The sequence below is a fragment of the Lepidochelys kempii genome, chromosome 8, assembly GCF_965140285.1.
Source record: "Lepidochelys kempii isolate rLepKem1 chromosome 8, rLepKem1.hap1, whole genome shotgun sequence".
Classification (NCBI taxonomy): domain Eukaryota; kingdom Metazoa; phylum Chordata; order Testudines; family Cheloniidae; genus Lepidochelys; species Lepidochelys kempii.
Genome location: NC_136387.1, coordinates 87,298,759 through 87,323,427, shown reverse-complemented (window position 1 = coordinate 87,323,427; position 24,669 = coordinate 87,298,759). Strand labels below are relative to the sequence as shown.

General features: G+C 39.3%; 1 protein-coding gene across 1 annotated transcript in view; it reads left to right on the top strand.

Annotated features, from left to right (window-relative positions):
* LRRC7 (leucine rich repeat containing 7) overlaps nucleotides 1-24,669 on the top strand; it is a 386,471-nt gene that overhangs the window by 170,343 nt on the left and 191,459 nt on the right. The window contains exons 6-7 of the mRNA XM_073357368.1: nucleotides 5,574-5,663; nucleotides 9,043-9,099. Coding sequence (XP_073213469.1) covers nucleotides 5,574-5,663; nucleotides 9,043-9,099 — 147 coding nt within the window. The remainder of the gene's footprint in view (nucleotides 1-5,573; nucleotides 5,664-9,042; nucleotides 9,100-24,669) is intronic.

The window sequence follows — 24,669 nt, the reverse complement described above, 5'->3', positions numbered from 1 at the left end:
TATGCTTCATGATGGGCACCTCCCATTATCAGTTCTGGGTCTTCCCTTTCGTGATTGCCCCTACCCCCCCATGTCTTCATGAAGGTTTCTGCAGTTGTGGCAGGTTACATGCGTCAACTAGGGCATTCCCTCTTCCGCTACCTTGACGACTGGCTTCTTGTTGCAGCCTCCCATACCAGCCTTCTCATCAACATCTGGACCCTGTGTGCCCTGCTTGGCTACCTGGGTATCTGTATCAATGACGACAAATGGGTGCTGCTCCCCATGCACAACCCTCACCTTTATCAAGGCTCGTCTGGATTCTGTCGCGGCCTGCATCTTTTTCCCCTCGCACCGCTTTGCTGCCCTTACCGCTCTTATCGCACAACTACACAACCGGTCATGCACATGCGCTCGCCAGTGCTTCTCCCTCTTAAGCCGTATGACTGCCTGCACCACAGTTGCTCCATTTGCTCGCTTGCATATGCTCCAACTGTAGCTATGCTCAACCTATGACCTGCAAAGGGATGCTCTCACCAAGCTTGTACTCATCCCCCCCTTGTCCTGGCCTCCTTGTCTTGGTGGTGCAACCCATCCACAGTCCTCACGGGCATTCTGTTCACACTTCCTATGCCTCGCTCTACTCTCACCACTGATGCCTCGCTAGCGGGCTGGGGAGCCCACTTGGACAGTTGCATGGCTCAGGGCCTCTAGTCACCCCGAGAGGCAAGGATGCACATCAAAATCCCGGAACTACGTGCCATTCGCTTTGCCTCTCAGGCCTTTCTGCCACTCCTCCATTCCTGCCATGTCCAGGTGTTGTCCAACAACATGGCGGCGTCATCTATGTCAACAGGCAAGGCGGGGCCTGGATCCCCTCCCTCTGTGCAGAGGGCATTCTCCTTTGGAATTGGTGCCTCCAATACAGCATCACCCTCCATGTTGTATACCTTTCCTGCCTGAGCAACGTCCTTGTGGTCCAACTCAGTCACTCTTTCCATGCCAATCATGAGTGGCAACTCCATGATCCGCTCCATCTTTCACCAATGGGGCATGCCTTGATGGGACCTCTTCACCATGGCAACCAACCACAAACTTCCGCTCTTCTACCACCCTCAGTCCCAGCTTTCAGGGAGACGCCTTTCTTATTCCCTGAACCAACGTGCTCTGTTATGCCTTCCCGCCCATTCTCCTGCTTCCCCACGTCCTGCACAAGATCTGGCGGAATTGGGCAATGGTTGCCATCACCTCCGCATGGTGCATGAGCGAACTGGTAGCCATGATAATGGGACTGCCCTTCACCATCTTCCACTGTGACAAGGTCTCCCTATGCCTTCATCTCAAATTCCTTCCCAAAGTGGTCTCCCCATTCCACCTCAACTAGCACCTCTGCCTCCCTGCTGAGCACTAGCCTTCTACCTCCAGCACACCCGTGACTTCTGCGCCTCCTCTAGTCTCTTCCTCGCCATTGCTGTTGAGGCTGCACTCTCTCATCGCAACATCTCTCCCCCTGCATGGTGGACTGCTATGCTCTCTCTTGCTTCCTCCCCCACCGCCAGGAGTCACAGTCCACTCCACATGGGCTCATGCTGCCACGTCAGCTTTCCTTACAGACATCACATAGCAGGACATGTGCCAGGCACCACTTGGTCCTCCATCCAAACCTTTACCACTCATTATGCTCTCACCCTGCTGCAGTGGCAGATGCGGCTGTTTGCTGCACCATCCTTCTGACTGTGACTTCTGGAGAGCCCTCACGCCTGCCTCCACTCTGAGTACTGCTCGCTACTCTCCTGCATTTGGAATCCATATAGGGACCATCACTTGAAGAGGAAGAAGAGATTACTTACTGTAACTGGAGGTTCCTTGAGATGTGTGGTCTCTATCTGGATTCCAATCCCGCTCTTCATCCCCTCTGCTCTGGGCTTTGCTACTGCCTGGTAAGAGGGAACTGGAGCAGCATCGACCCTCATGGCCTCTTAAAGCTTCGGATGCATCACACAGTCAACACATGTGCGGGTCAGTGGTCATTACTATGAACAGTTCCGGCACATGGCATGCATGTACACCCACGCTGGAATCCAGATAGGGACCACATATCTCGAAGAACCTCCAGTTACAGTAAGTAACCTTCTGTTACTATTCTTCCAAGGTCCCAATCCTGCAAAGATTTGCAAGTAAGTATGTTCATAGGTCTTTGGGAGGGTCAAGACCCAAGTTTTGAGTTTAAGATTTTCTACTTTTCCCCTGAAAAAATTGATAACATAAACAAACATACCAAACAACACAGAATGCAGTATCGTACTATTTTTGACACTTGATGTCATCAACTGCTGCAAGCCTGGAAACATGAGTAAAGGGAAAAGTAATTTTCGAACATATTATAAGGTAATTCAAAATGGACATTTAAATGTTTTAAAACTTCAACTCTGGGAATGCGTTACTAGTTAGTATGAAATAGATGCAACAGATAAGCAGAGAGCTCTTTAATAACATGTGACATTCAAATTAATGGGTTTTATGCACAAGCACAACTGCAGAATCAGGGTCTAAGACTATTGTATAGGACCCGTGCAAGCTAGAAAAAAAGAGATCGCTGAAATGTTGGTAATAGCATGTTTCAGGTGCTCATTAAATGTAATTTCTTGTTTTGTGGTATATTTGTGTGGTTTCCTGCAGTAGATTTTATTGTCCAAATATTTGTTCTAAAATTACATTGACATTTTAAATGTACATGTATGTTCTTTTAAAGATTGTGGATTTTAAAGTCTGTAAATGTAGCTTTCAGATTATTAACCTTTGACAAAAAATGCAATGGAGCGTATTGAGTTATTGATCTATATATTATGATTTGCCCTATAGCATATTATGAAGACACTCAAAATGAAACACTGATGTAAAGAAAAGATGAAATCTTGTATTAATTGAGTTATTTGACCAAGGACTCAAAATTCATTCCTGTATTAATCTGACACCTAAAACTGGTTATAAATTAAATGATCACATTTTGAAAAATACATGCCTAATCTTGTACACCCTGACTTATGTAAGGACTGTCACATGAATAAAGGTTTCTCCAATCAGGCCCCTAGTTCATACAGAATATATGGTGTGGTAGATTGTTTTAAAATGTATGCTAGTGTTCATTTATAATTGCCAGATTATAGTGTCATAATAAAAAATTGTAAGAGATAATGTAATATTTGAGCTCTTTGATGTGACATTGTTTGGCTTGGCATCTGTAGCATCTTTTTCATTATTCTGAGGTATAAGACCTTCTATTTAATGGGCTTGGTTCTACATGGTGTTGAGTACAATGGCTCAATCTAACAGAACCGTTGTAATCCTGTTAAAGTCAGTGGCTAAATGCTTAATTGTCCCACCTCAATATTTTCTAAATAATGTACTGTTGTATGGAATTTCCTTGGGTTGCCTAACCAATTTACCTAGATAACTCCATTCTGCTCAAACAGTGAAAGGATTTGCATGCCACCAGATTGAAAATGTTGTGCATTCTGCAACCTGTTGTTGCTTTAAAACTGCCATATTCCCCGAACATGTGTGGCTGCCTATTCCCCGAACAGTGGTAGTCCTGGGCAAGCAGTTTATTTTGTGCCAGTCTCTCTTGCCTACATCTGATGCCAGGAGGATGCTTTTGGGTGGAGAGCCAATGGAAAGATCTCTAGGGATATGTCTACACTGCAGTTTTTAGCCCCGCAGCCTGAGCCCTGTGAATGTAAACCCATGTCAATTGACCTGGGCTCTGAGACTTGTTGCTCCAGGAATTTTATTGCGGTGTAGACTTACCCTAGGAGACTGTTCTACCCAGCAGCCCAATGGCTGCTCTAAGTTGTGCAGAGGGTCAGTTTAGCTCACCTTGGCTGGCCCAGGGTTGGGATATTTGGCTCTGACTCACCTTTGTCTCCCTCCTCACAGCACGACTCAGCTCAGTAATGAGCCCAAAGTTCTCAGCAGCAACAGGATCACACCACTTCTCAAAAGTAAGAACAGGTGTTCACATGGCACTTTTGTGGCCGGCGTTGCAATGTATTTATATGCCAGAGATTGTAAAATTCTTATGCCCCTTCATGCTTTGGCCACCATTCCAGAGGACATGCTTCCATGCTAATGATGTGTGTTAAAAATAAAATGTGTCAATTAAATTTGTGACTGTACTCCTTGGGGGGAGAATTGTATGTCTCCTGCTCTGTTTTACCCGCATTCTGCATATATTTCATGTTATAGCACTCTCGGACGATGACCCAGCACACGATCATTTTAAAGAACATTTTCACAGCAGATTTGGCAAAATGCAAAGAAGGTACCAATGTGAGATTTCTAAAAATAACTACAGCACTCACCCAAGAAGTGAGAATCTTAAGAATCTGAAGTGCCTTCCAAAATCTGAGAGGGATGAGGTGTGGAGAATGCTTTTAGAAGTCTTAAAAGAGCAACACCCTAATGCGAAAACTACAGAACCCAAACCACCAAAAAGGAAAATGAACCTTCTGCTGGTGGCATCTGACTCCAATGATGAAAATGAACATGCATCAGTCTGCACTGCTTTGGATCGTTATCAAGCAGAACCCATCATCAGCATGTAAGCATGTCCTCTGGAATGGTGGTTGAAGCATGAAGGGACATATGAATCTTTAGCACATCTGGCTAAAATATCTTGCAATGCCAGCTACAACAGTGCCATGCAAACGCCTGTTCTCACTTTCAGGTGACATTGTAAACAAGAAGTAGGCAGCATTATCTCCTGCAAATTGTAACCAACCTTGTTTGTCTGAGTGATTGGCTGACCAAGAAGTAGGACTGAGTGGACTTGTAGGCTCTAAAGTTTTACATTGTTTTATTTTTCAAGGCAGGTTTTTTATGCATAATTCTACATTTGTAAATTCAACTTTCATTATAAAGAGATTTCACTGCAGAACTTGTATGAGATACATTGAAAAATATTTTTTTTTGTTTTTTACAGTGCAAATATTTGTAATAAAAATAAATATAAAGTGAGCACTGTACACTTTTTATTCTGTGTTGTAATTGAAATTAATATATTTGAAAATGTAGTAAACATCCAAAAATATTTAAAATAAATGGTATTCTATTGTTGTTTAACAGCACGATTAATCACGATTAATTTTTTTAATGGCTTGACAGCCCTAATGTATATACAATTACGTTACTACCTTTATAATCAAAAGACATGCTATATCCTAGAGAAATAGAGCCCCACTCAAGAAGTTATGAAAAGTGAAGTACTCAGCATATGCTTGCCATTTCAGTAAAAAAAAAAAATCCTCTGATAAAAAGCTTAAAGTAGGATAAGAGAGAAGGATGAAGCCACTTTAATGTGTCAGGCACATAAATTTCATCCTGTGACAGTAACAGGGAAAAGTTGAGTGCTATTTGTTTTAATAACAAGCAAAAATGCCACCTGTAACAATTTTCTCTATAAATTCTTCTTTTTCATAAGCTGTGTAGCTAAGGGATGTGAGGGTGGAGAACTTATGCTTCTCCATAGAGATTTACATTTGCATTGTTTCTATAGCAACCCAGATTCAAAGACTAAATCTTTAACTTCTCTTTAGGCTGCCAGATGGTTTCACGCAGCTTCTAAACTTGACCCAGCTCTACCTAAACGATGCCTTTCTGGAGTTTCTTCCAGCTAACTTCGGAAGGTAAGTTAATTGTTAAACCACATTACCACTTCACAAGCAATTGATTTAGTTTTAAAAGATCATTTAGAAGCGGTGTGCATGTAAAACAGAAAATATATGATTGTTAGTCCCTGCAATCCAGTTTTGATGAATGATAGGAGGCAGGAGTGGAACTGGTTTCAGCTGGGTGGTTGGGGAAGACATCCTGAGTAGTGGGGAGCTGTTAAGTGAGTTAGGAAGATATGGATGTGGGAAGAGTAATAGTTAAGCTACAGGACAGTAGAATAACAGCAGTTAGATTGATGACCTCCAGAACTAGCTAGTGTGTGCCAGCACTGTGTAAGCAAATTGGTTTACTGCAATACTTTGATCCAGCTTCTCAGTGGCCAGTGTTTGTGCTTCTCTTTACTTGTTCTTGACCAAAAGTGACTGCTGCTTTTTGGCCAAAGGGGCAGAAAGAACAAAGTAGGGTCTGTTCTTGTAGTCTCTGTTTCTGGTTGCTTCCTCTGGTGAGGAATCCAAGGGCTGCCTGTCAGGAAGAAAGAGAAAAATTAAATGAGTATGGCAGAGTGAGCAAAGTAGAGATGTGAAAGTGAGATCCAGAGAAGAAAGGAAAAAGGGAATGTAGACTGATTCAGATAGATATAGAGAAGAAATGAACAGAGTAGTAGGAAGACAAAGCTGAGAAAATAGAAAAACAGAAAACCCAGGAGGAGGGAAAAAAACCAAGAAATAAGAGAAGTTGGAGCAGGAAATACTTAAAAAAAAGCTGAGTCTGCAGAAACAGGGTAGCAAGTACAGTTTGAGTGTTGGCAATAAGGATGTTGGAAATGCACTATTGCTCACTTTGCCCTTGGAAACTGCCTTGAAGTTGGCTAGCTCATTGACCCATACCATACATTGTGTACATACAGTAAATATGTAAAGTACACTTACCCAGGACTGGCTCTAGGCACCAGCAAAGCAAGCACGTGCTTGGGGTGGCACATTTCTAGGGGCGGCATTCCGGTCACCCTTTCTTTCCCCCCGGCCCCGCTCAGTCAACCAATAAGCCCCTGCGTGGGGCGGGGCGGGAGGCTCAGCATGGTGGTCCCGGCCCGGGGCAGTCCCTGCCCTGGACCCCCATCACTGGGGGAGCGGGGCGATGCGGCTTCTCCCTCCCTGCCCGCCCTGCCACACGTGTCACAAGCGGCGGAGGAGCCGGAGCCGAGTGGAGTGGAGCCCGGGATCGGGGCAGGACCTGCAGCCGGTAAGGGACCCACTGCCCTGGGCGGCTAGGCGCTGGGTGGGCGCCCCTGGTCCGCCCCCATCCCCGTGGCTGACCCACCCTCCGGCCACTCTGTCAGTTACTGTCCCCTCTGCGGGGGTGGGGCTGGGTCTGAGATTGGGCTGGGGGCCCACCGGCAGGATGTACAGCCCCAAGCACCTCACTCCAAACACTGCCATAGCATTACACATTCTTTTAATATTACCAGTATCAGTGATTTCTGGTGAGCGCAGTTTCTCAAAATTGAAATTACTAAAAAATTATTTGAGGTCCACCATGTCTCAGAATCATTTGTCAGGACTCGCATTAATTTCAATTGAAAGTACCATTGCAAAAAATTTAGATTTCACTGAATTATTAAAGGACTACGCAAGTATAAAAACCAAAAAAATTCAGTTCCTGTAAATTCTTTTAATTTATGTGAAACTGGGTGCACCGGAAGACACTAACGTTTTTCATTACAGTGTATAGTTGAACCCAAATTTGTTTATAATTGTGATTTAATTAAAATTAAATGAGTACACTAGTAGGAAATTGTTTTATTTCACTAACTACAAATTCTCTGTTTTCATTTTTTTTTAATTTTAAACAGTCAAGAGAAACAAAAACAATTGCAAAGTGCAAACTTGTAAAAGCCAAAAAAAAAAAAAAAAAAAGGGGGTCGGGGTGGCCAAAATTGTTTTTTGCTTGTGGCGGCAAAAAACCTAGGGCTGGCCCTGCACTTAGCTTATGTGTTGAGGATATAGAAAATATGATACATGGTGGTATGGTATAAAGGTTTTATCAGTTTGGGATGATCATACTATTCATGAGTGGTGAAGCCACAAGTTACTTACACAGATCATCTCAAATGAATTTTTACAAAATCTTTCATGTTTTTTGTAAGCTGCAAAACACATTTCAGAAAAAACTATTTTAGGAAAATTTTTGGATTGTTATTTTTTAAAAATAATGTATTGGGAGTATTTCTTGTAACCTTCTGCGTATAAAGCTGGTTGCCTTAGTTACCATGAGTCTGATTGTAAAGGACTCAGAGGGAGCCACAAAAGCTCTGATAATAACTTAAAATAGTTTTTCTATACATAAAAAAGTTATGACTTCAAAGTCTGTTATTTTTACAGTTGAGCTTATAATTAGGCTTTATTTGTAGGCCTAATTATCGCAACAGTTAACTCTCTACAGATTCTCTACAGCTGAAATTGTAGGACTTTGGGTCAGGAATAGAGATCCTTTGGCTCCTATACCCTTCATCACTGGGGTTAATAATGATCTAAGATAAAAGAACCCAGGAATAGTGGCATGATTTGAAGTCCATTGAAGTCAGTGGGTGGCATTTGATGTCACCATGGCTGAGCTCTGGAACAAGCCCTTAAAGCCAAAAACTCTGGAGTTCTAATCCTGGTTCCTCAACCCCCATTTTGTGTGTCCCTGTTTTGTGTCAGTTTTCCCATTTGTGAGCTTACTGTTCTACCTCAAAGTTTGTTGTGAGTATTCATTATTTAATGTTTGTACAATGCAGTATAGAGACCTTAATTCAATAGAGCACTTATGCTCATGGTGAACTGTAAGCTTGTGCTTCAATCCCATGGAAGTCAATGGGGATCTGTGTCGGGGAAGCAGTTTGCCTGTGTGCAGTCAGTTGTAGGATCAAGGCCCAAAAATGCAAAAAGAAATTGTGATCTCTGCAAAAATGTGTGTAAACTTGTGAACAGTCATTCAAAATGCCATGCATCTGTGTAAGTGCTCTAAATATTTTAAACAATTTTAACCCTTTTACATGGGTATTCATGATTTTCCAGAACAAAACCTATTGCCAATAATCAAAGCTTGATGTAACTTAAGCTGAAGTTGGTTAGTATTACAGAACTGGAAATATTTGTGGTAAATTAAGTTTTACCATATTTCTCCAGTATAAATAATCAGCAAAAATTGATTCAGAATTATTTCTAGCAACTGACACATCATAGTACTTTCTAGCAGAGACTGGCCAGGTATATAAAAATAATGTAATGCAAATACACGGCTAAATCTTTTTGTACTGGAATAAACAGTTCTCCAGTAATTCTTATTGGTGTCAGAAGTATTTTCTCACTTGAATGTATTACTCATATTGTTTTATATCGGTATTTCTAGACTCGTCAAATTGCGTATCTTGGAGTTAAGAGAAAATCATTTGAAAACTCTACCAAAGTAAGTGAGACTTAACGTTTTTTTTTAACTGAGTTCTGTCCTGAAGTTCACAAACAGTGTAAAATATTTCCACTGATAATTGTGTAATCTGTTTGAGTTATTTTTATGTAAATTATTTATTTTCTGTTGTCTAAAGAAACTATATATTTATGGAATATGTTAGGCAAGAAGTTGCTGTGCATGCAAGTTGTTGTGCCTGCAAGTGGTGAGCAAATCTCACAAGGAGGGGGATGGAGACAGGTAAAACATTACTCCACAAATTAATGTGTATAATCCAATGTGCATCATTTTAAAATCTAAAACCTAAACAAAATTGGCAAATGAAGGATGCAGAAGTTAGGGCAAAACACTCATGATCTTAGAGTAGGCAACAATACTTTATTCATAAGATAGCTAACTGTTCAGTAATTTGTTGAAAATCAGTATTTATCAAACCTTGCTAGTGTCCCATTATATGTTACTTAATTTACCCTATAGGCAGCACTTTTAAAAAGAAATGCACATATCAAAATATCTTTTGAACATTAGAGATTTTAAGGGGAACATTTGCCTTCGTTTGTCTGATTACCTCTCTACTCTCTCATTGCTTTCAGTGGGTAGGTATCTGAGGGCAGAGTTTGTCCCTGATGTTTTCTAAAGGAAGGTAACATTTTTCTGAGGTTGAAAGCAGATTTTTAATGATAGGAGTCATATTTCTGTAAAAAACTATTTCCGCTCTTCTAGAAATCATATAACTTTGGTAAAAGAAACAAGATGTTATGCTGTTACTGAGAAGGCATTAAAATATGGGCCCTGTCCAGCAAAGTACATGTGCAGCCATTGAGGATGTGTGTGACCAGGAAGGCAACATTTATTCCTGTACACTAGAGCAATTTTGCAAAAGTCAACCTCTTGTACAAAGGACTAATACAAAACCCAAATTTTTAACAGGCAGGAAACTCCTGCAACAATCAACAACTCCTTGTAAATATGCTACACAATCATTTATCATTTTTATCCTTTCAGCTACTGATGGTAAATTCATTTACTATCCAACTAATTTATACTATACTATGTCTATTTATATTTGACACGCATCACACAGCTCTTGTATGCCTTAATTAATTGAATCAGTTACAACTCATAGGTCTGATCATGCAGTATTTTCATACCCAAAATGTCCATTGAGGTCAGTGGTTGTTTTGAGTGTTAAAGAATTCAGGATCAGCTCCCTCCAATAGAACTTACACTATTAATGGTAGTCTATATCTCTGACCCAGTCCTACTCCCCTTGAAGTCAATGAGAGTTTTGCCATTGATTTCAGTTGCAGCAGGATTGGGTGCAGATTGTGTACTGTCACAATTAATGCTAGGGACTCGCATATTTCATAGCTTGTATAGGCTGATCTTATCACACACACCAGGGCTTCTGGAGGGGAATGGAGGGATGTAAGGAGTACACACACATTCTCCTCACCCACCCCCCAACTCCCTATGTACTGCCCTGCCATCCATCTCTTTCTCAGGGATTCCCTGCAACCCCACAGTATCCGCTCATGACAGTCGCTTGTGTCTCCCCATTCTTCCTGACATGCCAGTATATTGTGTGCACCCCTATTTCCACTTTTGTCCCATGCCGGGGGCTCTGTGTGCCCCCCTTCTCCCATACCAGGTTCCCTCAATCTTCCCCTCTTTTCCCCTATATTCCCTATTTCCCCCATCCTCCCATACCAGAGTCCTCCAACCTCCTCTTCAGCAGGGATTCTGTGTGCCCGATTCCCCCCTACTCTATGGGGCTCTGTGGCTTCCCTTTCTCCATTTGAAGGTCCCCATTCTCCCCTTTATAGCAGTGCTGTGTGCAATCTTATTCTCCCCTTTTTACCCCATGCCTCCCATTTTCCCTACCCCTATACCAGGGTCTTCCAATCTTCCCCCACCTGGGATTCTGTGTGCCCCCATGCCAGTGTCACTCATTCCTTCCATGGCAAGGGTTCAGTGTGAACCCTCATTTTTCCCATTCCTCCCCACCCCGATGGCAAGAGCTCTGTCTTCCTCCCATTTTTTGTTTCACTCCTGTTTCCACTTCACCCTTGTGCTAGTGTCTCTGTCTACCACTTCCCCATGTCCCCCCATCAGGGTTTCTGTATGTCCCACAGCAGTTTCCTCCATTCTACCCCCATGCCAATGGCTGTGTGCAAACCCCAATTCTCCCTTCCTCCTCCTCCTTCCCCACCATTATTCTTCTTTCTGCCCAGAAAATAAGTAATTTGGGGTATCAACATGTTAAACTGTATTGGGAAGATGAGGAGAAATGAGTTAGGAGCATTGTTATGCTGGAAGGCAATGAGTACAGGAAGTTCTTTGAGCTATAGATAATTCATAGATTCCAAGGCTAGAAGGGACCCTTATGATCGTCTAGTCTGACCTCCTGTATAACACAGGCCATAGAAGTCCCCCAAAATAATTCCTAAAGCATGTCTTTTAGAAAAACATCTAATATTGATTTAAAAATTGTCAGTGATGGAGAATCCACCGTGAGCCCTGGCAAATTGTTTCAACGATTGATTGCTCGCACTGTTAAAAATTTGCAAAAAGAAAAGGAGTACTTGTGGCACCTTAGAGACTAACCAATTTATTTGAGCATAAGCTTTTATTCTTCATTTCCAGTCTGAACACCTTATTTGCAGTCTTATTACAGAGATGCTTGAGGGTGCGGCTATGCTAAAAAGCTGGCAGGGGCTTTGTGTGTCTCCCATTTTTGTCTTTTTGGCTTTCTGATTTTCATCACAATCAATAGAGTTCTGGCTATTGATGCTTAGAACATTCCCCTGGAATTTTGGAATTGATTGGATGCAGCATTCAAAAGTTATTGCATTACCGACAGACAGAGAAATACCACTAAGTTGAGTGTAGGGCCTTCATAAACTTGGCCAGTTATTACTATTTATTTATGTATGCGTTTATTTCTATAATGAATTATGCTTTACAGGCTGATTTCTAGTTTCTAAGATGGTGATTCTATTTAGAAGACTCACAGTGTAGCTTGTGTTCTCAATAGCTTCAATACTTCAAAACAATGAAACAATACCTTTTTTGAGGATGATAGGTATAATTTTATTCCCACACTGTGTTTTTGCCATTAATTAATTGCTTTATAAACATAATTATGTGGATAAGATATTTCTGGTTTTGTGAATGCTGCACTGACTCTTGTAAAACAGTGAGGAAATTCTAGTTGTCCATATATGTCCTCTGCTCTTTGCTATGGCAGAAAGTATTTATATACCCTGCTGAGAAGACCTGGAAATAAATACTATTTCCCTATGTAAATGACTTATTTGAAGGTTGTAGCTAAAATTATGAGAGAAGTGGGAAATCTACGTTATGAAATGTTATAAGGTGAAGTTCACCTGAGGTAGAGGACATTGTCAAAAGGCCATTTCTGCTTCACGTTGGGACTGTAGAGTGGCCATGTAAGGTTACCTTTGCACCATCTTTATGCCATAGAAGAGTTTTCTGTGTACGGGAACAAATGAGATGTCCCAGTGTAGTGGATTGGCTCCCATTAAAACATAGGCTGCAGGTAGCAGCCAGAGGGATACACTGCAACCTCTTGTCCTGTTTCCAGGTTAGTAGGTGAATTCCATCTTATGCTTTGCTCAAATTCAGCACAGTTAATTGAGGTATGTATAGAAAATAACAGGTAGCTGAAGACCATAGGACAATAGACCCTGTCATGAGGGAATGGGTGAGTACTATTGCTGGAGTCTGTGAAACAGAGGGGCCTGGGAATGTGGCACACATGGAGATTGTGGCAGCCGGGGGGAGGGTGGATTATGGGAATGCAGGCTTTTCTGGTGTTCTGATTTGCACCAAAATCAATGGTGTTTCAAAGTTGTTAATGTTACAGACAAAGAGAGAAATGCCTTGAGTTGAATGCTTTCCTCAGGAAATAAAAATAGCATTATTATGTCAAGTATACAGTGTCTAACTGAAAGGCGTGTCTATCCGTTAAAAGAAGTAGTATTATAGATCAAAATATTCCTTAACATAGTTGTACAAAAAGTCATCTGGATCTTTCATCTACGGGCTTGAGAGGCTTACATTTTCATGCAGTGATTTGATGAGAGAATTTGGTGGTCAAGATTGAGTACACTATTGAGTAAGAGAATCTTGTTGTAGATGGAAATTATTTGAATGATTCTAATGGAAAGCAAGGCATGAAAAGGAGAGAAAAGAGAATTTCATTTTGAGAAATGTACTTTTGAGTATATCTTTTTCAAACATGCTGTCTGACCATGCTTCCATTTAAATCATCTTCTATTGATTTCCTAATAATAGGAACTGGATTGCCTTTCTCCCTCCTATTTTCATATTAAATATAATTTAGAAAAACGATTTGAGGTATAGATATGGGAGAGTAGAGGAAGATATTTGAAATTCTGCATGTTCTTACAGCTATCTTTGATATTTTGAAGCAAATATTTGGATTCTTGGCATAGATAAGTATTAAGTACTTTTTGTTTATCGTAGTTTAACAATTGCAATATATCACACAAGTTTACAGTTCAAGATTTCTATTGAGTAAAATGTATCCATGGTAACTGACTATAAAGGGATATTAAGTTATTTGCATTAACTGTATCTTGATGAAAGGTGGCTTTCTATGCAAGCAATAAATCTCCAGCATATTTATTTACTACAATTTACATGAAAATGCTCAGTGCTGTCTTTTTCTCTGTTGTTTTAAGATTATCAGAGAAGGACTGATGGTATCTAAAAGCATGCCCAAACATTCCAATTTTTTCTGGATGCTTTCCTGATGGAAATTAGTGATGCATTGTGCAATAAAGGTGTTTTTTAAATTAAAAAAAAACCAGAATCTTTTTTGACAAGCCTATAGAACCGTCAGAATAATATATGAAACTGATCTGTTGTATATGGATAAGTAAATATCTTACTTTCATTTTAAAAGATAGTATTTGGTGTTCCTGTCTTTTGTCTACAGTAATTTCTCTGACAGAAAACATTACAGAGTTAGATTTATAAAGTATAATCTTTTTTCCTTGTTTAATTAATTTGCATTGTACTTCATACAAACATTCGGACAGGATTTTTACTATAAATTACTTGTTCATTTTTGTCTCATTTGCTTATTTAGTTAATATTTATATTTCTTGCTATGAGCTTTTTAACATTTGGAAATATTAAGAGATTGGAAGCAGTTTAGAAATCATTGACTAATATTGAAAAATCACATCTAATATTATATTAGTGACCTAAACGGATACATAATTAAATTTAAAAAGTATATTTTTTCCTTCGTTACATCTGTTAAATGCTTTGGATAGTTTGAGCTTTTAACCAATAATTATGAAACTTAAACTATCTCCCTGTTTTAAGCAACATTACAAACTACTTCACAGGGCCATCTTTTGGCTTAGAAAAACAAACAAGATAACTATTTCTTGATTCTATTTATACAAAGATATAATCACTCTTTAATCATTGTAAGAATGTGCTATCTTAGTTAGCCCTCCCCCTCCAAAGGGGTGGGGTGGGGGCTAAATACAGAACACCAGGCAATGGCAAACAGTGGCCTAAACAGCAACTGAAGTTGTACGTTGCACAATAGTGGCTAACAAAGTCATCACCATCCAGGAATAAATCAAGTCTTTCCTTGTTTTATCAGTCCTTGGAAATTTAGTCTCAAAATGGTTGTGTGTTAAGCCTGTTCACTCCAACAGCGCTTTCACATATGGTCCTGCAGGGTTCTAGTCTGTTACCCTTTCTTGTGTAATGTGTATGTGAAGCCACTAGTTGAGATTGGGTGCTCTCCATAAATCAACTAACACATTTTTTGATGATTTTCAAAACCCATCTATCCCTTGTACCAGCGAAACAAACGTGCAGAATTGATGTTACATAATTTATGGACAGCCCCATGGAAGGTGTTTTGGCCCAATCAAATTGCACTGAAGTAAATGGAAATATTTCTGTTGATATCAGTGGAGTTTGGATCAGATCCTTTGTGCTGTGGCACCAGTGTGTAACTTATTTTGTATCAGAAAAGATGATGCAGTTTCCTTGCTTCCCCAATACCTAGCTGAGTCTGGGAACTATATGACAGTGAGAAGGCTGAAACTCAATCCAGGGGGAAAAACGGAATGTAGGTTGCTGTAGGGGAAGCAACTTGATGAATTGCTAGGAGAGAATTATAACACCTTTATCAAGAGGAGTGTACTTTTAAGGTGCCTTTTGAACTACTGGCTGTTCTTAGAGTACCAGTTAGTGAATGGTTGCTTGCTTGTAACATTTTTTTCATCAGTAGTGATCTAGGAGATGTCAGCCTTTATTTGATATTGTGGACCTTACAATAGTATCCATGCCTTGCTACCTCCAGGATGGACTATTGCGGTGATTTCTATTTGGTCCTAACCACCATGGAGATCACTCACAGACTTAACTAGAGGAGAATGTAGCAGCACATTAATCATTACAAATCATGAACTGCACTGGCTTCTCATACGGTTCTTCTTAGTGCACTTCACGAGGTTTGGTTCTATTATCTAAAATGTGATGTGGTTTAGGACCCAGCTTCCTTAAACACTGCCCCTGTCTCCACATCCACCATGACAATTCAGATCAGCTAAGGTGAATTTTCTCACAGCCTGTACATGCACTCTTTTGAGGACTGGAGACGTGACTTTAATAGAGGTTCCCTACAATGGAACTTACTCTCTTTGGGGGTCTGCCAGAGCCTGAGTTTACCACTATTTACACAGCAGTGCAGAGCACATCCTGTTGATCAAGCCTTTACTTAACTATGGATTGTAATGATGTTATTTACTACTTTAGGGTTGGCAGTGGGGCTGTTTGTACTATTTTTTTTATTATGGAAAGTTTATTTTAATATGATGTTAGATTTCATATACACCCTGCACCCAGGGCCATGGAGAATGATACAGTGATATTATTATATAAGTAAACTACATAATTAACTGTGAAACACTCATACCTGTGTACCTGTGTATTAAGGGTCTCGAGCCTCCAGGTCTTAGTGAACAGCATGATCTACACACTTGAATTGGACTGCCAGAGGGCAGCGGGACATAATATTTTGGCAAAGTGAGAGGCACTCACACTTGTAGTATATCATTATATAGAAATAATAGCTGGTAAAGAAAAAAAACAATTAAATACACTTCTCTTTCTCTCTCAATTTTTTGTTCATTTTTATTTTTGCACTTTGTATAATATATGAACTAAGGTGTTACCCTGATTTTGCTGGGAGTTCCACACATGAAGAGACTTCTGGATCAGAAGTAGATTATTAGAAACGCTAAAGAGGTTTTTATGCCTCTTGCAGAGAAGGTGTCAGGACTAGTCTGATGATGCCAAACAGGTTAAATATTCTCAAACAGCCCTACTGAAGTCAATGAGTAAGTATTCACAACGTGAGGAAAGCTTGCAAAATTGGCCCAATAACAATTTTGTATCAATTTTATATTAGTCATAGGTAACAATATTACCAGTAAATTCTTTCATCAAAGAGAGAGAGAGAAAAAAGTGTGTTTTAACTGTCTTTTCCCTTACCAGACGTATCCCTAATAGATTTCATTATTAAAGCAGTGAAGCTACAATTGTTCATAACTTCACTGCATATTCAGAACTGGACGGGTGTGAATAAGTAATTTCCATTATCCTGCCTACAAGATTAGTTGTATGGCACTGTGCATTGTTTTGTAAATGAAATTTATATCCCAACATTCAGTTATACAATTACAATTAAAGAAGTTGGCAAAAATTGCTTTCTAAGGACTCTTTCTCTTTTTTTCTTTAGACTGATATGTAGAATGAGATGTGATATTAGGAAACAAGATGTTACAAAATATGTCATATGTTTGGGGTGTGTCCCTGCAACTACGATCTATGGTGCCCCAAATCCATCCGATAATTTTCAATCTTTTGTTCAAGGTTTTCAATACAAATGAGACTAACTTTATTCTTTTGTTATATACAGTCTGAATATTGAGATGTGATTTTCATATACACTTGCTAGAATCATAATGGTTTTATGCAAAAAGTTGTCTGGTTTTAAATATGTACATATTTGACACAGAGAGAGAGAGAGAGAGACTATTTCTCTGACAGACCAAATAGCCCTTATATTGTAGATGCTTCCCTATTTGGTTCCTTGATCTGCTTTTTTGTCCATTATTATTAATTAAAGGGTTGTTCTACACTATTCATGTTTGGTACACATAGAAATTCCTCTTGTAACTAGGTATTCTGCTAATAGATATTCTTTTAAGTGGATTCAGCTTTTACTGTTTTATAAACTGAAAAATAGGGTTTTTTTCAACAGAAGATTAATATGAAATATGAAAACACAAAACATAGAAAAAGTAGGTTGGTTTATTTTGCTGTGCTATTATTGCTGTTAAAAGCCTTGATGTTTACTGTTTTATTCTGTCTAATAAAACACATGATGCACCACATAAAATAGATTTTGTCAAATTTATCATTTTAAAATAAATTGAAATTAGCGGTACATGTTCTGTATATAACTAAGCAATCTCCTGGCTGTTGACATTTTAGATGAATTATGTATTTAATATTTTTAATTCAGTGTAAATTAAAACTTGTACTAGACATATTAGATCATTAATCATTACAAAAAGGCATTTATAAGACTATAGCATTATATGGTTACAGCACTTCGGGATCAATTGTACCTTTAAGGCACTGGCCCTCATTAAGGATTATGAACAGGTGCAACACTCTGCTGTGAGCTACTGGAGGGTCAATGCCTGTATCAGACGCAACGCATTGCAGAGCTAAAAGAGTGCAAACCTCATGCCACATAATTACAAGATTCAGTGTATTCTTTTATCTGCATTGTGACTTTATTTGCCCCGTCTGTTCAATCTGAAGATGCAGGAGCCACTGTGGATAATAGCCTTGTGCATTCCTTGCGACCAAGAGATTGTCGTTATTGCCTAGAGGCTGAGAGGGCATACAAGGAATGGGAGTGCCTCTCCCACTCGTCCCCAGTTTTGAACTTACACAGTGCCCATACACAATCTGGCCCTGGTATTTTTGACTGGACCATTCTCACTGTTGACATTCATACCGATGTATGAAATCTTAAAGTATATTAGAAGAATATTATTAATAAAGGACAGTGCCTCACCAAAAGTAATGAATTTGATCCTCAGTGGCTAGATAAGAAACTCAGGCGTGTGCTGATATGTGGCGTTTGCTGTTATATTTTATGTAAATGTGTGTGTAACCATCAGTTTTGTACATTCTTAGCCTATGTAATGGCCTATTCATCTCACTGTTACCCTTATTATCCATTTCCCCTCTTATTTGTAATGTCAATTAGTGTACCTTGTCTGAAATTAGATTGTAAGGTCACTGGAGTAGGGAACCGTGTCTTTCTTTATTTATATCATTGTCAAGTGTCTAGCACAACAGGATCTGATCCTGTGTCTGTCTGTATTCATATCTTTTTGAAGCTACTTACCAAACATTGTTTCAAAGAGAAGAATCTCAAAGTGCAACCTTTAAAAGTATAAGGTTTTACCCTACCCTACCGTTACTCAAGTAAAACTTTCTTTAACTTCATCACAAGACTCAGCCTTTTTATGATTTTGACTGCAAGTATAGAATACAATCCTGTAAGAGCTCCACATATGGAACTCCCTCTAAGTCCAATAGGGAGTTCCATGTGAAGACTGATCCAATCATGACTCTCAAATTTGTATGATTATTTCAAAATCTAAGGTGGACAAAGCATTTAATTAATTGAGCTTGAGGAATTGTCTGTGTGGTATAATGTACCTATAAGGTTTTCTGCAGTTTTGGAAATGGAGTTCACTGGGCGTGTCTCGCCTTCAGGTTTTAGATTTTATATATATAAAATGAGTGTCACTGTCCCTATGAATTTTTATTGTAGATACAAATATTTAAATAATACAGAAATCCTTATGCTACTAACTGTTATGTAAGTAAATTCTTACACTATGTGGAGTCAACTTTACTTTGCAGAGCCGTGTCAGCAGTCTCCATTTTGAATTTGGCTGTGTCATCCCAGATTGCAGCTTGAAGGATGTGTGTGTTTTTGGACACGCGGGTTCAATACATTAAGTAATAGGCAGTAGATCTTCCACAATTTGGATCAGTTTGTCTCTAGAAAAACAGAAAAGCAAAAGTGTTGGCATTCAAACTAGGTGAATAGAAAAAGGATGTGGCGTTGCTCTCTTAGTAGCAAATAACATATGACTATTTTCTCAATTTTCCTATCTCAGTAAGTGTTCAAATTGATCAGTTATTCACTTCCAGAGTTACTATTGAATGTTCTTTTAGTAGCCATTTTAACTTTTTGTTTTCCAAAAGCATGACCTGTGCACTGGTAGAAGAGAATACAGGGGACATAAGGCATCATTTTCTGCAAGGGGAAGCAAGCTACTCAGAACTACTACGTATCCCCCTCATACAGATGGGCAGGAGGGTGCAGGGAGTGGAGCCTTTATTCCACCTCCCCAGTGTGGCTGGCATATTTGTACCAGCATGTTGGGAAAGATATGGTATGAAAGTATAGACTTAATGTTTACTCCGTAGAACGGTGGGGCGTCTCAGAGGGAATTTGTCAAAATAACCATCCCAGGCTGCTCTAGTAGCAGCAAAATAATGTACTGCCCCTTGTTCTGGGCTGGGTCATAGACCGATGATCTAGCCCCAAATCTAAATGAATAGATCCCTGATTTTTCTTTGAAATGTGTTTCAGCTGTAATAGCAAAATATATAAAATTCAGAGATTCAAAGCTCTTCCATCAATATTCTGCATTCTATTCATGTGCGTCTAGTGAAAATTCTGTTACTTGTGTCAAGGCACTGCTGAGTTACTATGCATACCTGGTAAATCTCCATCAATCCTTCAAACGGAGTTGATGGAGACTTTTATAACATGGTTCAAAATGAATCTTCAAATTTATCTAACAATCACATTTAAGCCTGATCTGCATACTTCTGCTTTAGAAACTCATTAATTTGCTTTGAATTATGTATATCCTGAGATAAAATCCTGTCCTGAATAGTCATTGTTCATCAGAGCAACAAATGTGTCACTCCTAAATTGAATGTTTCGGGACATTAATATCTTGTTGACTTTCTGAGAGGAATTAACAGTGTTTCACATCGTATGAAATAATCTGCATAATGACACTTGCTTTTGTCTAGACTGGACAGCCAGAAAATCTGTTTACACTTTAATGCACTCAAGGATTTCTGCAAAAGATAGCAATGTATTTAGAGTGATGTTTTCTCTTACTGATGTCTGATGATTAGAGAAAATACTTTTCCAGGATTTTGTGGGAGTCCTTCAGATAGAGATGAGGTAGTATTAAACATTGAAGAATGCCAGATAGGATAGGTAGTAAATATAATTGTAAACAAATAGTGAATGGTTAGCAATAAATCTGAGAAATAGAGATTACTATTAATTTATGAAAAGTATTCTTATTTCTCTTACTCCTCATAGTGACTCACTGTTTCCCACTTCCTACTGCTTCCCTGGTCCTGACAGTGGGAGCTGACACTAACATAATGGAATGTTACGCTTTCAGGAAACAGTGTACAGTAGAGACATTTTCAAAGAGGCAGGTGTTTAGAGGTTAATGTGTTAGAAACACAGGACAATTAGAAAATAATGTTACCCTTTGGTGACTTGTTGCATATCTACCTCTCTGTGTCTCAGAATTCACTTGCCTGGATGGCTAGAAAAGGCCATGGCACTGGAACAAATGCTCAAAAGTAGCCTCTAAATTTGCAGGCATAATTTGTTTGCAGTAGTTTTCGCATGTGCAATATCTCATCCAGGCTTTTGTATATTCAAATTGTACACCTTGTATTTGAGCATCCGAGCTGCATTTTCTCAAGCAAATTGGGTAGGGGGTGATCATGCATTTTGCAAAATTGAGGCTGTAAGTTTTTGATCAGGAATGAGTCCCCTTTAAATATTTAGCCAGAAGACTATATTGTTCAGATCCTTCATTATGGTCTAAGAGCCTTAAGCCATCCTTGTTCTTCCCACAATCCTGGGTTTGTCTTCTTTTTCTGACATGTTTTTTCTCCGAATATAGCTTTAAATATTTCAGTTTTTCCCCTGTGGTTAAGTTACTGTTGTCAGTAGTATGTTGTGGAAATACTGTACTCAAATGGAGAACTTCAGAATGTTAAAGGTTTGAACTGGGTGGTGGATCAGCACATAACATCCACATTCTGCGCAAGGCAAAATCCTGGTGTTTTTTTTAAAAAAATCTAAAAACGGTAAGTCTTTATCATGACTAAGAGAAATAAGATTGCTTTTATATAGTAACAGTCTTTTCAATATCCCTTTGGAGAAGAGCATATACATTGTTGTTTTGTAATATGTTTGTCAATCAAATTAAGAAAGTTTTGAAAGGTTGATTTTTTACTTCTTATATTATCTCTGTCCCTTCGATTTGTGATCATTTAAATGCAGTTCTCCTTCATTGCTGAAATCTTAGTACTGACCAATTGGAGGGAAAATGAAATCACTTTATAGGATATGATTACTGTAGACCTTTTTTCCTTGTGTTAAGATGTACTTTACAATGTAAATTAGCCTGTTCAATCCTCTAATGTGAATTAATGCTTACAAAATATGTTCTATAGAATGTAGGACTTACGTTTGTGATTGCACTGTATTTGTTTTCAAGTGTAATAAAAGATATTCATGTAAAAATATAGATTGTGTTTTTTGACACCAACAAAGTCTTCTTTCAAAGAAGGATTACTAATAAAGAAACATTCTTTCAGAAATTGAGGACACTTGATAAATCATTAAGACTTGCCTGTAAATATGTGATAAATGGTGGAAAAATTATGTATAATATTTTGCTTTATTTTCTGTCTGCCTCTTTGAATGTCTCAAGTTGCAGCACATTTCTGTTTTACCTTATATTTAATTGCTGTTTTATTTTTACATAATTGAACATATATTATATATTTCTAGCACCATAAAGAATATTTTCCACCAAATTTTATGCAAAAAGAGTATCTGTTCTATTTTGGAAAATATTTTATAATTAAAATTTTGAATTTGACTTCAGCGGGGCCAGGATTTCAGACCTAGAATGCAAAGCAATCTCAGGCGTGTTTTACTACTTGCACGGGAAGGGAATATTATGTAAACATCGTTCACTGGATTTACCCATATTTTCAGACAGAAAAGTACTAAGACTTTGGCCAACTAGAAGAGATCATTGAGGGATCAGTGGTGAACCCAATAAGAAGTAGACGTGGGAGTCTTGTGATACTTACTCCCACTTGAATCTGAACCAAATATACAATAAGTGAGAAATTGGAATATCATCACAGAACAGATACAAACTCTCTAGAGTATTATAGAAATTTCTGGCTCACATGTTTTTATGCCATGGTAGGTAGCATGGGGGAATTAACCATGGGAGTAGGAGTTAGGAGACCTGGTTTCTAGTCCCAACTCTTCCATTGCCTCATTATGTGGTTTTGGACAAGTCGCTTCATGTCTCTGGGCTTGTCTATACTGGCACACTAAATTGGCGCTGCTGTGATTGATGCAGCGGCTTCGATTTAGTGAGTCTGGGGAAGACACGATAAGTGCACGATAAGCACTCTCCTGTTGACTTCAGTACTCCACCTCCCCAAGAGCATCTCCCGCTGACATAGCGCTGTGTAGACACTGGGTTATGTCAGTGTAAGCTGTGTCGCTCAGGCGGTTGATTTTTTCATACCTCTGAGCAATGCAACTTACATCGACTTAAGTGGCAGTGTAGACCAGGCCAGAAGGTTCCATTTCCCCTGTATGCATTAGCAGGAATAATTAAGAGGTGTTGTGAAGTTAAACTAGTTAATGTTTTAAAGCACTTCAATCATTTTAAGGGCTATATGAGTGCTAAGTATTAGTTATTTTTTTAACTTTTTCCACCTAAATTTACATTGGCATTTGTGTTATTCTTAAATGACTACTTAATTTCTGAAATACAGTACCAATCTGCAGTCTATTCACAAATTCACACTGGATGCTTAAGCATATTTTGTGTATATAATATTGGAATGGTACCTGTGAGAATACAGTCTGCTCCCCACTTCTCCTCTGCCCCAACAGATTATTACATGCTAGACAGTAATACCCACGGCCACCAGTTACCCAATCTCACTGTTAGCTGTTTTGTGTATGTATTTTAGTGTTCCTAGGAGCTTATTTATTGTTTCTAGAAGAGTAATTAGATTGGTTTAGGTGGAATATTCAGGTCATTTCCAGTTGTGAGACGGTAATAGCACTTAAACTCTTCCACATAGCCCTGTTCATGAACTAAAGTCATTCTCTACTTCGGTGTGGTCTGTCCCTTCAGCAACCTCCAACTTGATTGTAGACAGGGACATGAATCACAAAGTTCAGATGTGGATACAAATTTTTCCAAATCTGCAGTTTGGTTTGCACCCAGCTTGTTTGTATTGTACAGTACATTGCCATTGTCCCGCTGCCTGTTAGTTGAAAGAATGAAGGGGAGGTGTCTGAGAAAATGTATTATGTTTTATTCAGTGATGCTTGGTTACAGAATTGATTATAATTAATATTTTTAGGACAAAATATTGCCTCGCTCTCCCCAGACTCCTTTGTTGGGTTGGGAGTCTGAAATGCAGCAGAAGTGCAGTGGAACTATCACACAGGGGAACTGTACATCTCTTTGGGACCAGAGCTGTACTCTGTACAGTTCGCTTCTCTCTGCAGCAGCAAATAGGACAGTTTAGATGAATGTGAAGGATCGGCCAGGGAAGGAGCCAGTAGACATGCCACCATGTGGATCCACAGCATGAGGCCAGATCATGTCCTGCTGCTCTGTGGAGGACACACAGAATCCCCTTGCCTTGTGAACCTGTATAGCAGTGGGGCATAACTGCAATCACTGTGCTCCACAGAGATCAGGGGCTGCTCCTTAAAAGGAGGCAGGGAGGCTGGAGAGAGAAAATGGGACCATCATCCTGCATCTACTCCATATTGGCCCGTCGAGCTGTCTAGATGCACTATGCTGTCCAGTCTGAAAGCAGCAGGCACCCAACTTCTTCTGTGCATCAGGAAGCTCTGAGAAGAATGCAAGCTGTGCCAGAGCATAAGATAGCCACAAATTCTCAGCTACAGGGCATACAGGGACCCCAGCTGTCATGACAGCCCATATCTTTTATTATGGAGAGCTGCTGTAAATTGGGAAAAATTCCTTATACTTGACCCCTTTTAAATATCTTATGCATAATTTATTTATCAAGCTCTATGCTGGGGAAGGAGCTGGAGGGTGCTGACACATTTGCCCTTATTTGGATCATTTTATTTTCATCTCTCCACAGAAATTCTCTGCAAAGATTTTCTATGAAAAACATCAAGTCTATTCTGTTTGTCTCTTTCAATGCTACATCTCTTTTCCATATAGAAATACAACAATAATGTTTTATCAGCAAGTGATTTTTCAATTTATTCCTTAAACTGGTCTTTCTGATTCACCAGATCTTCAATAGCTGCTG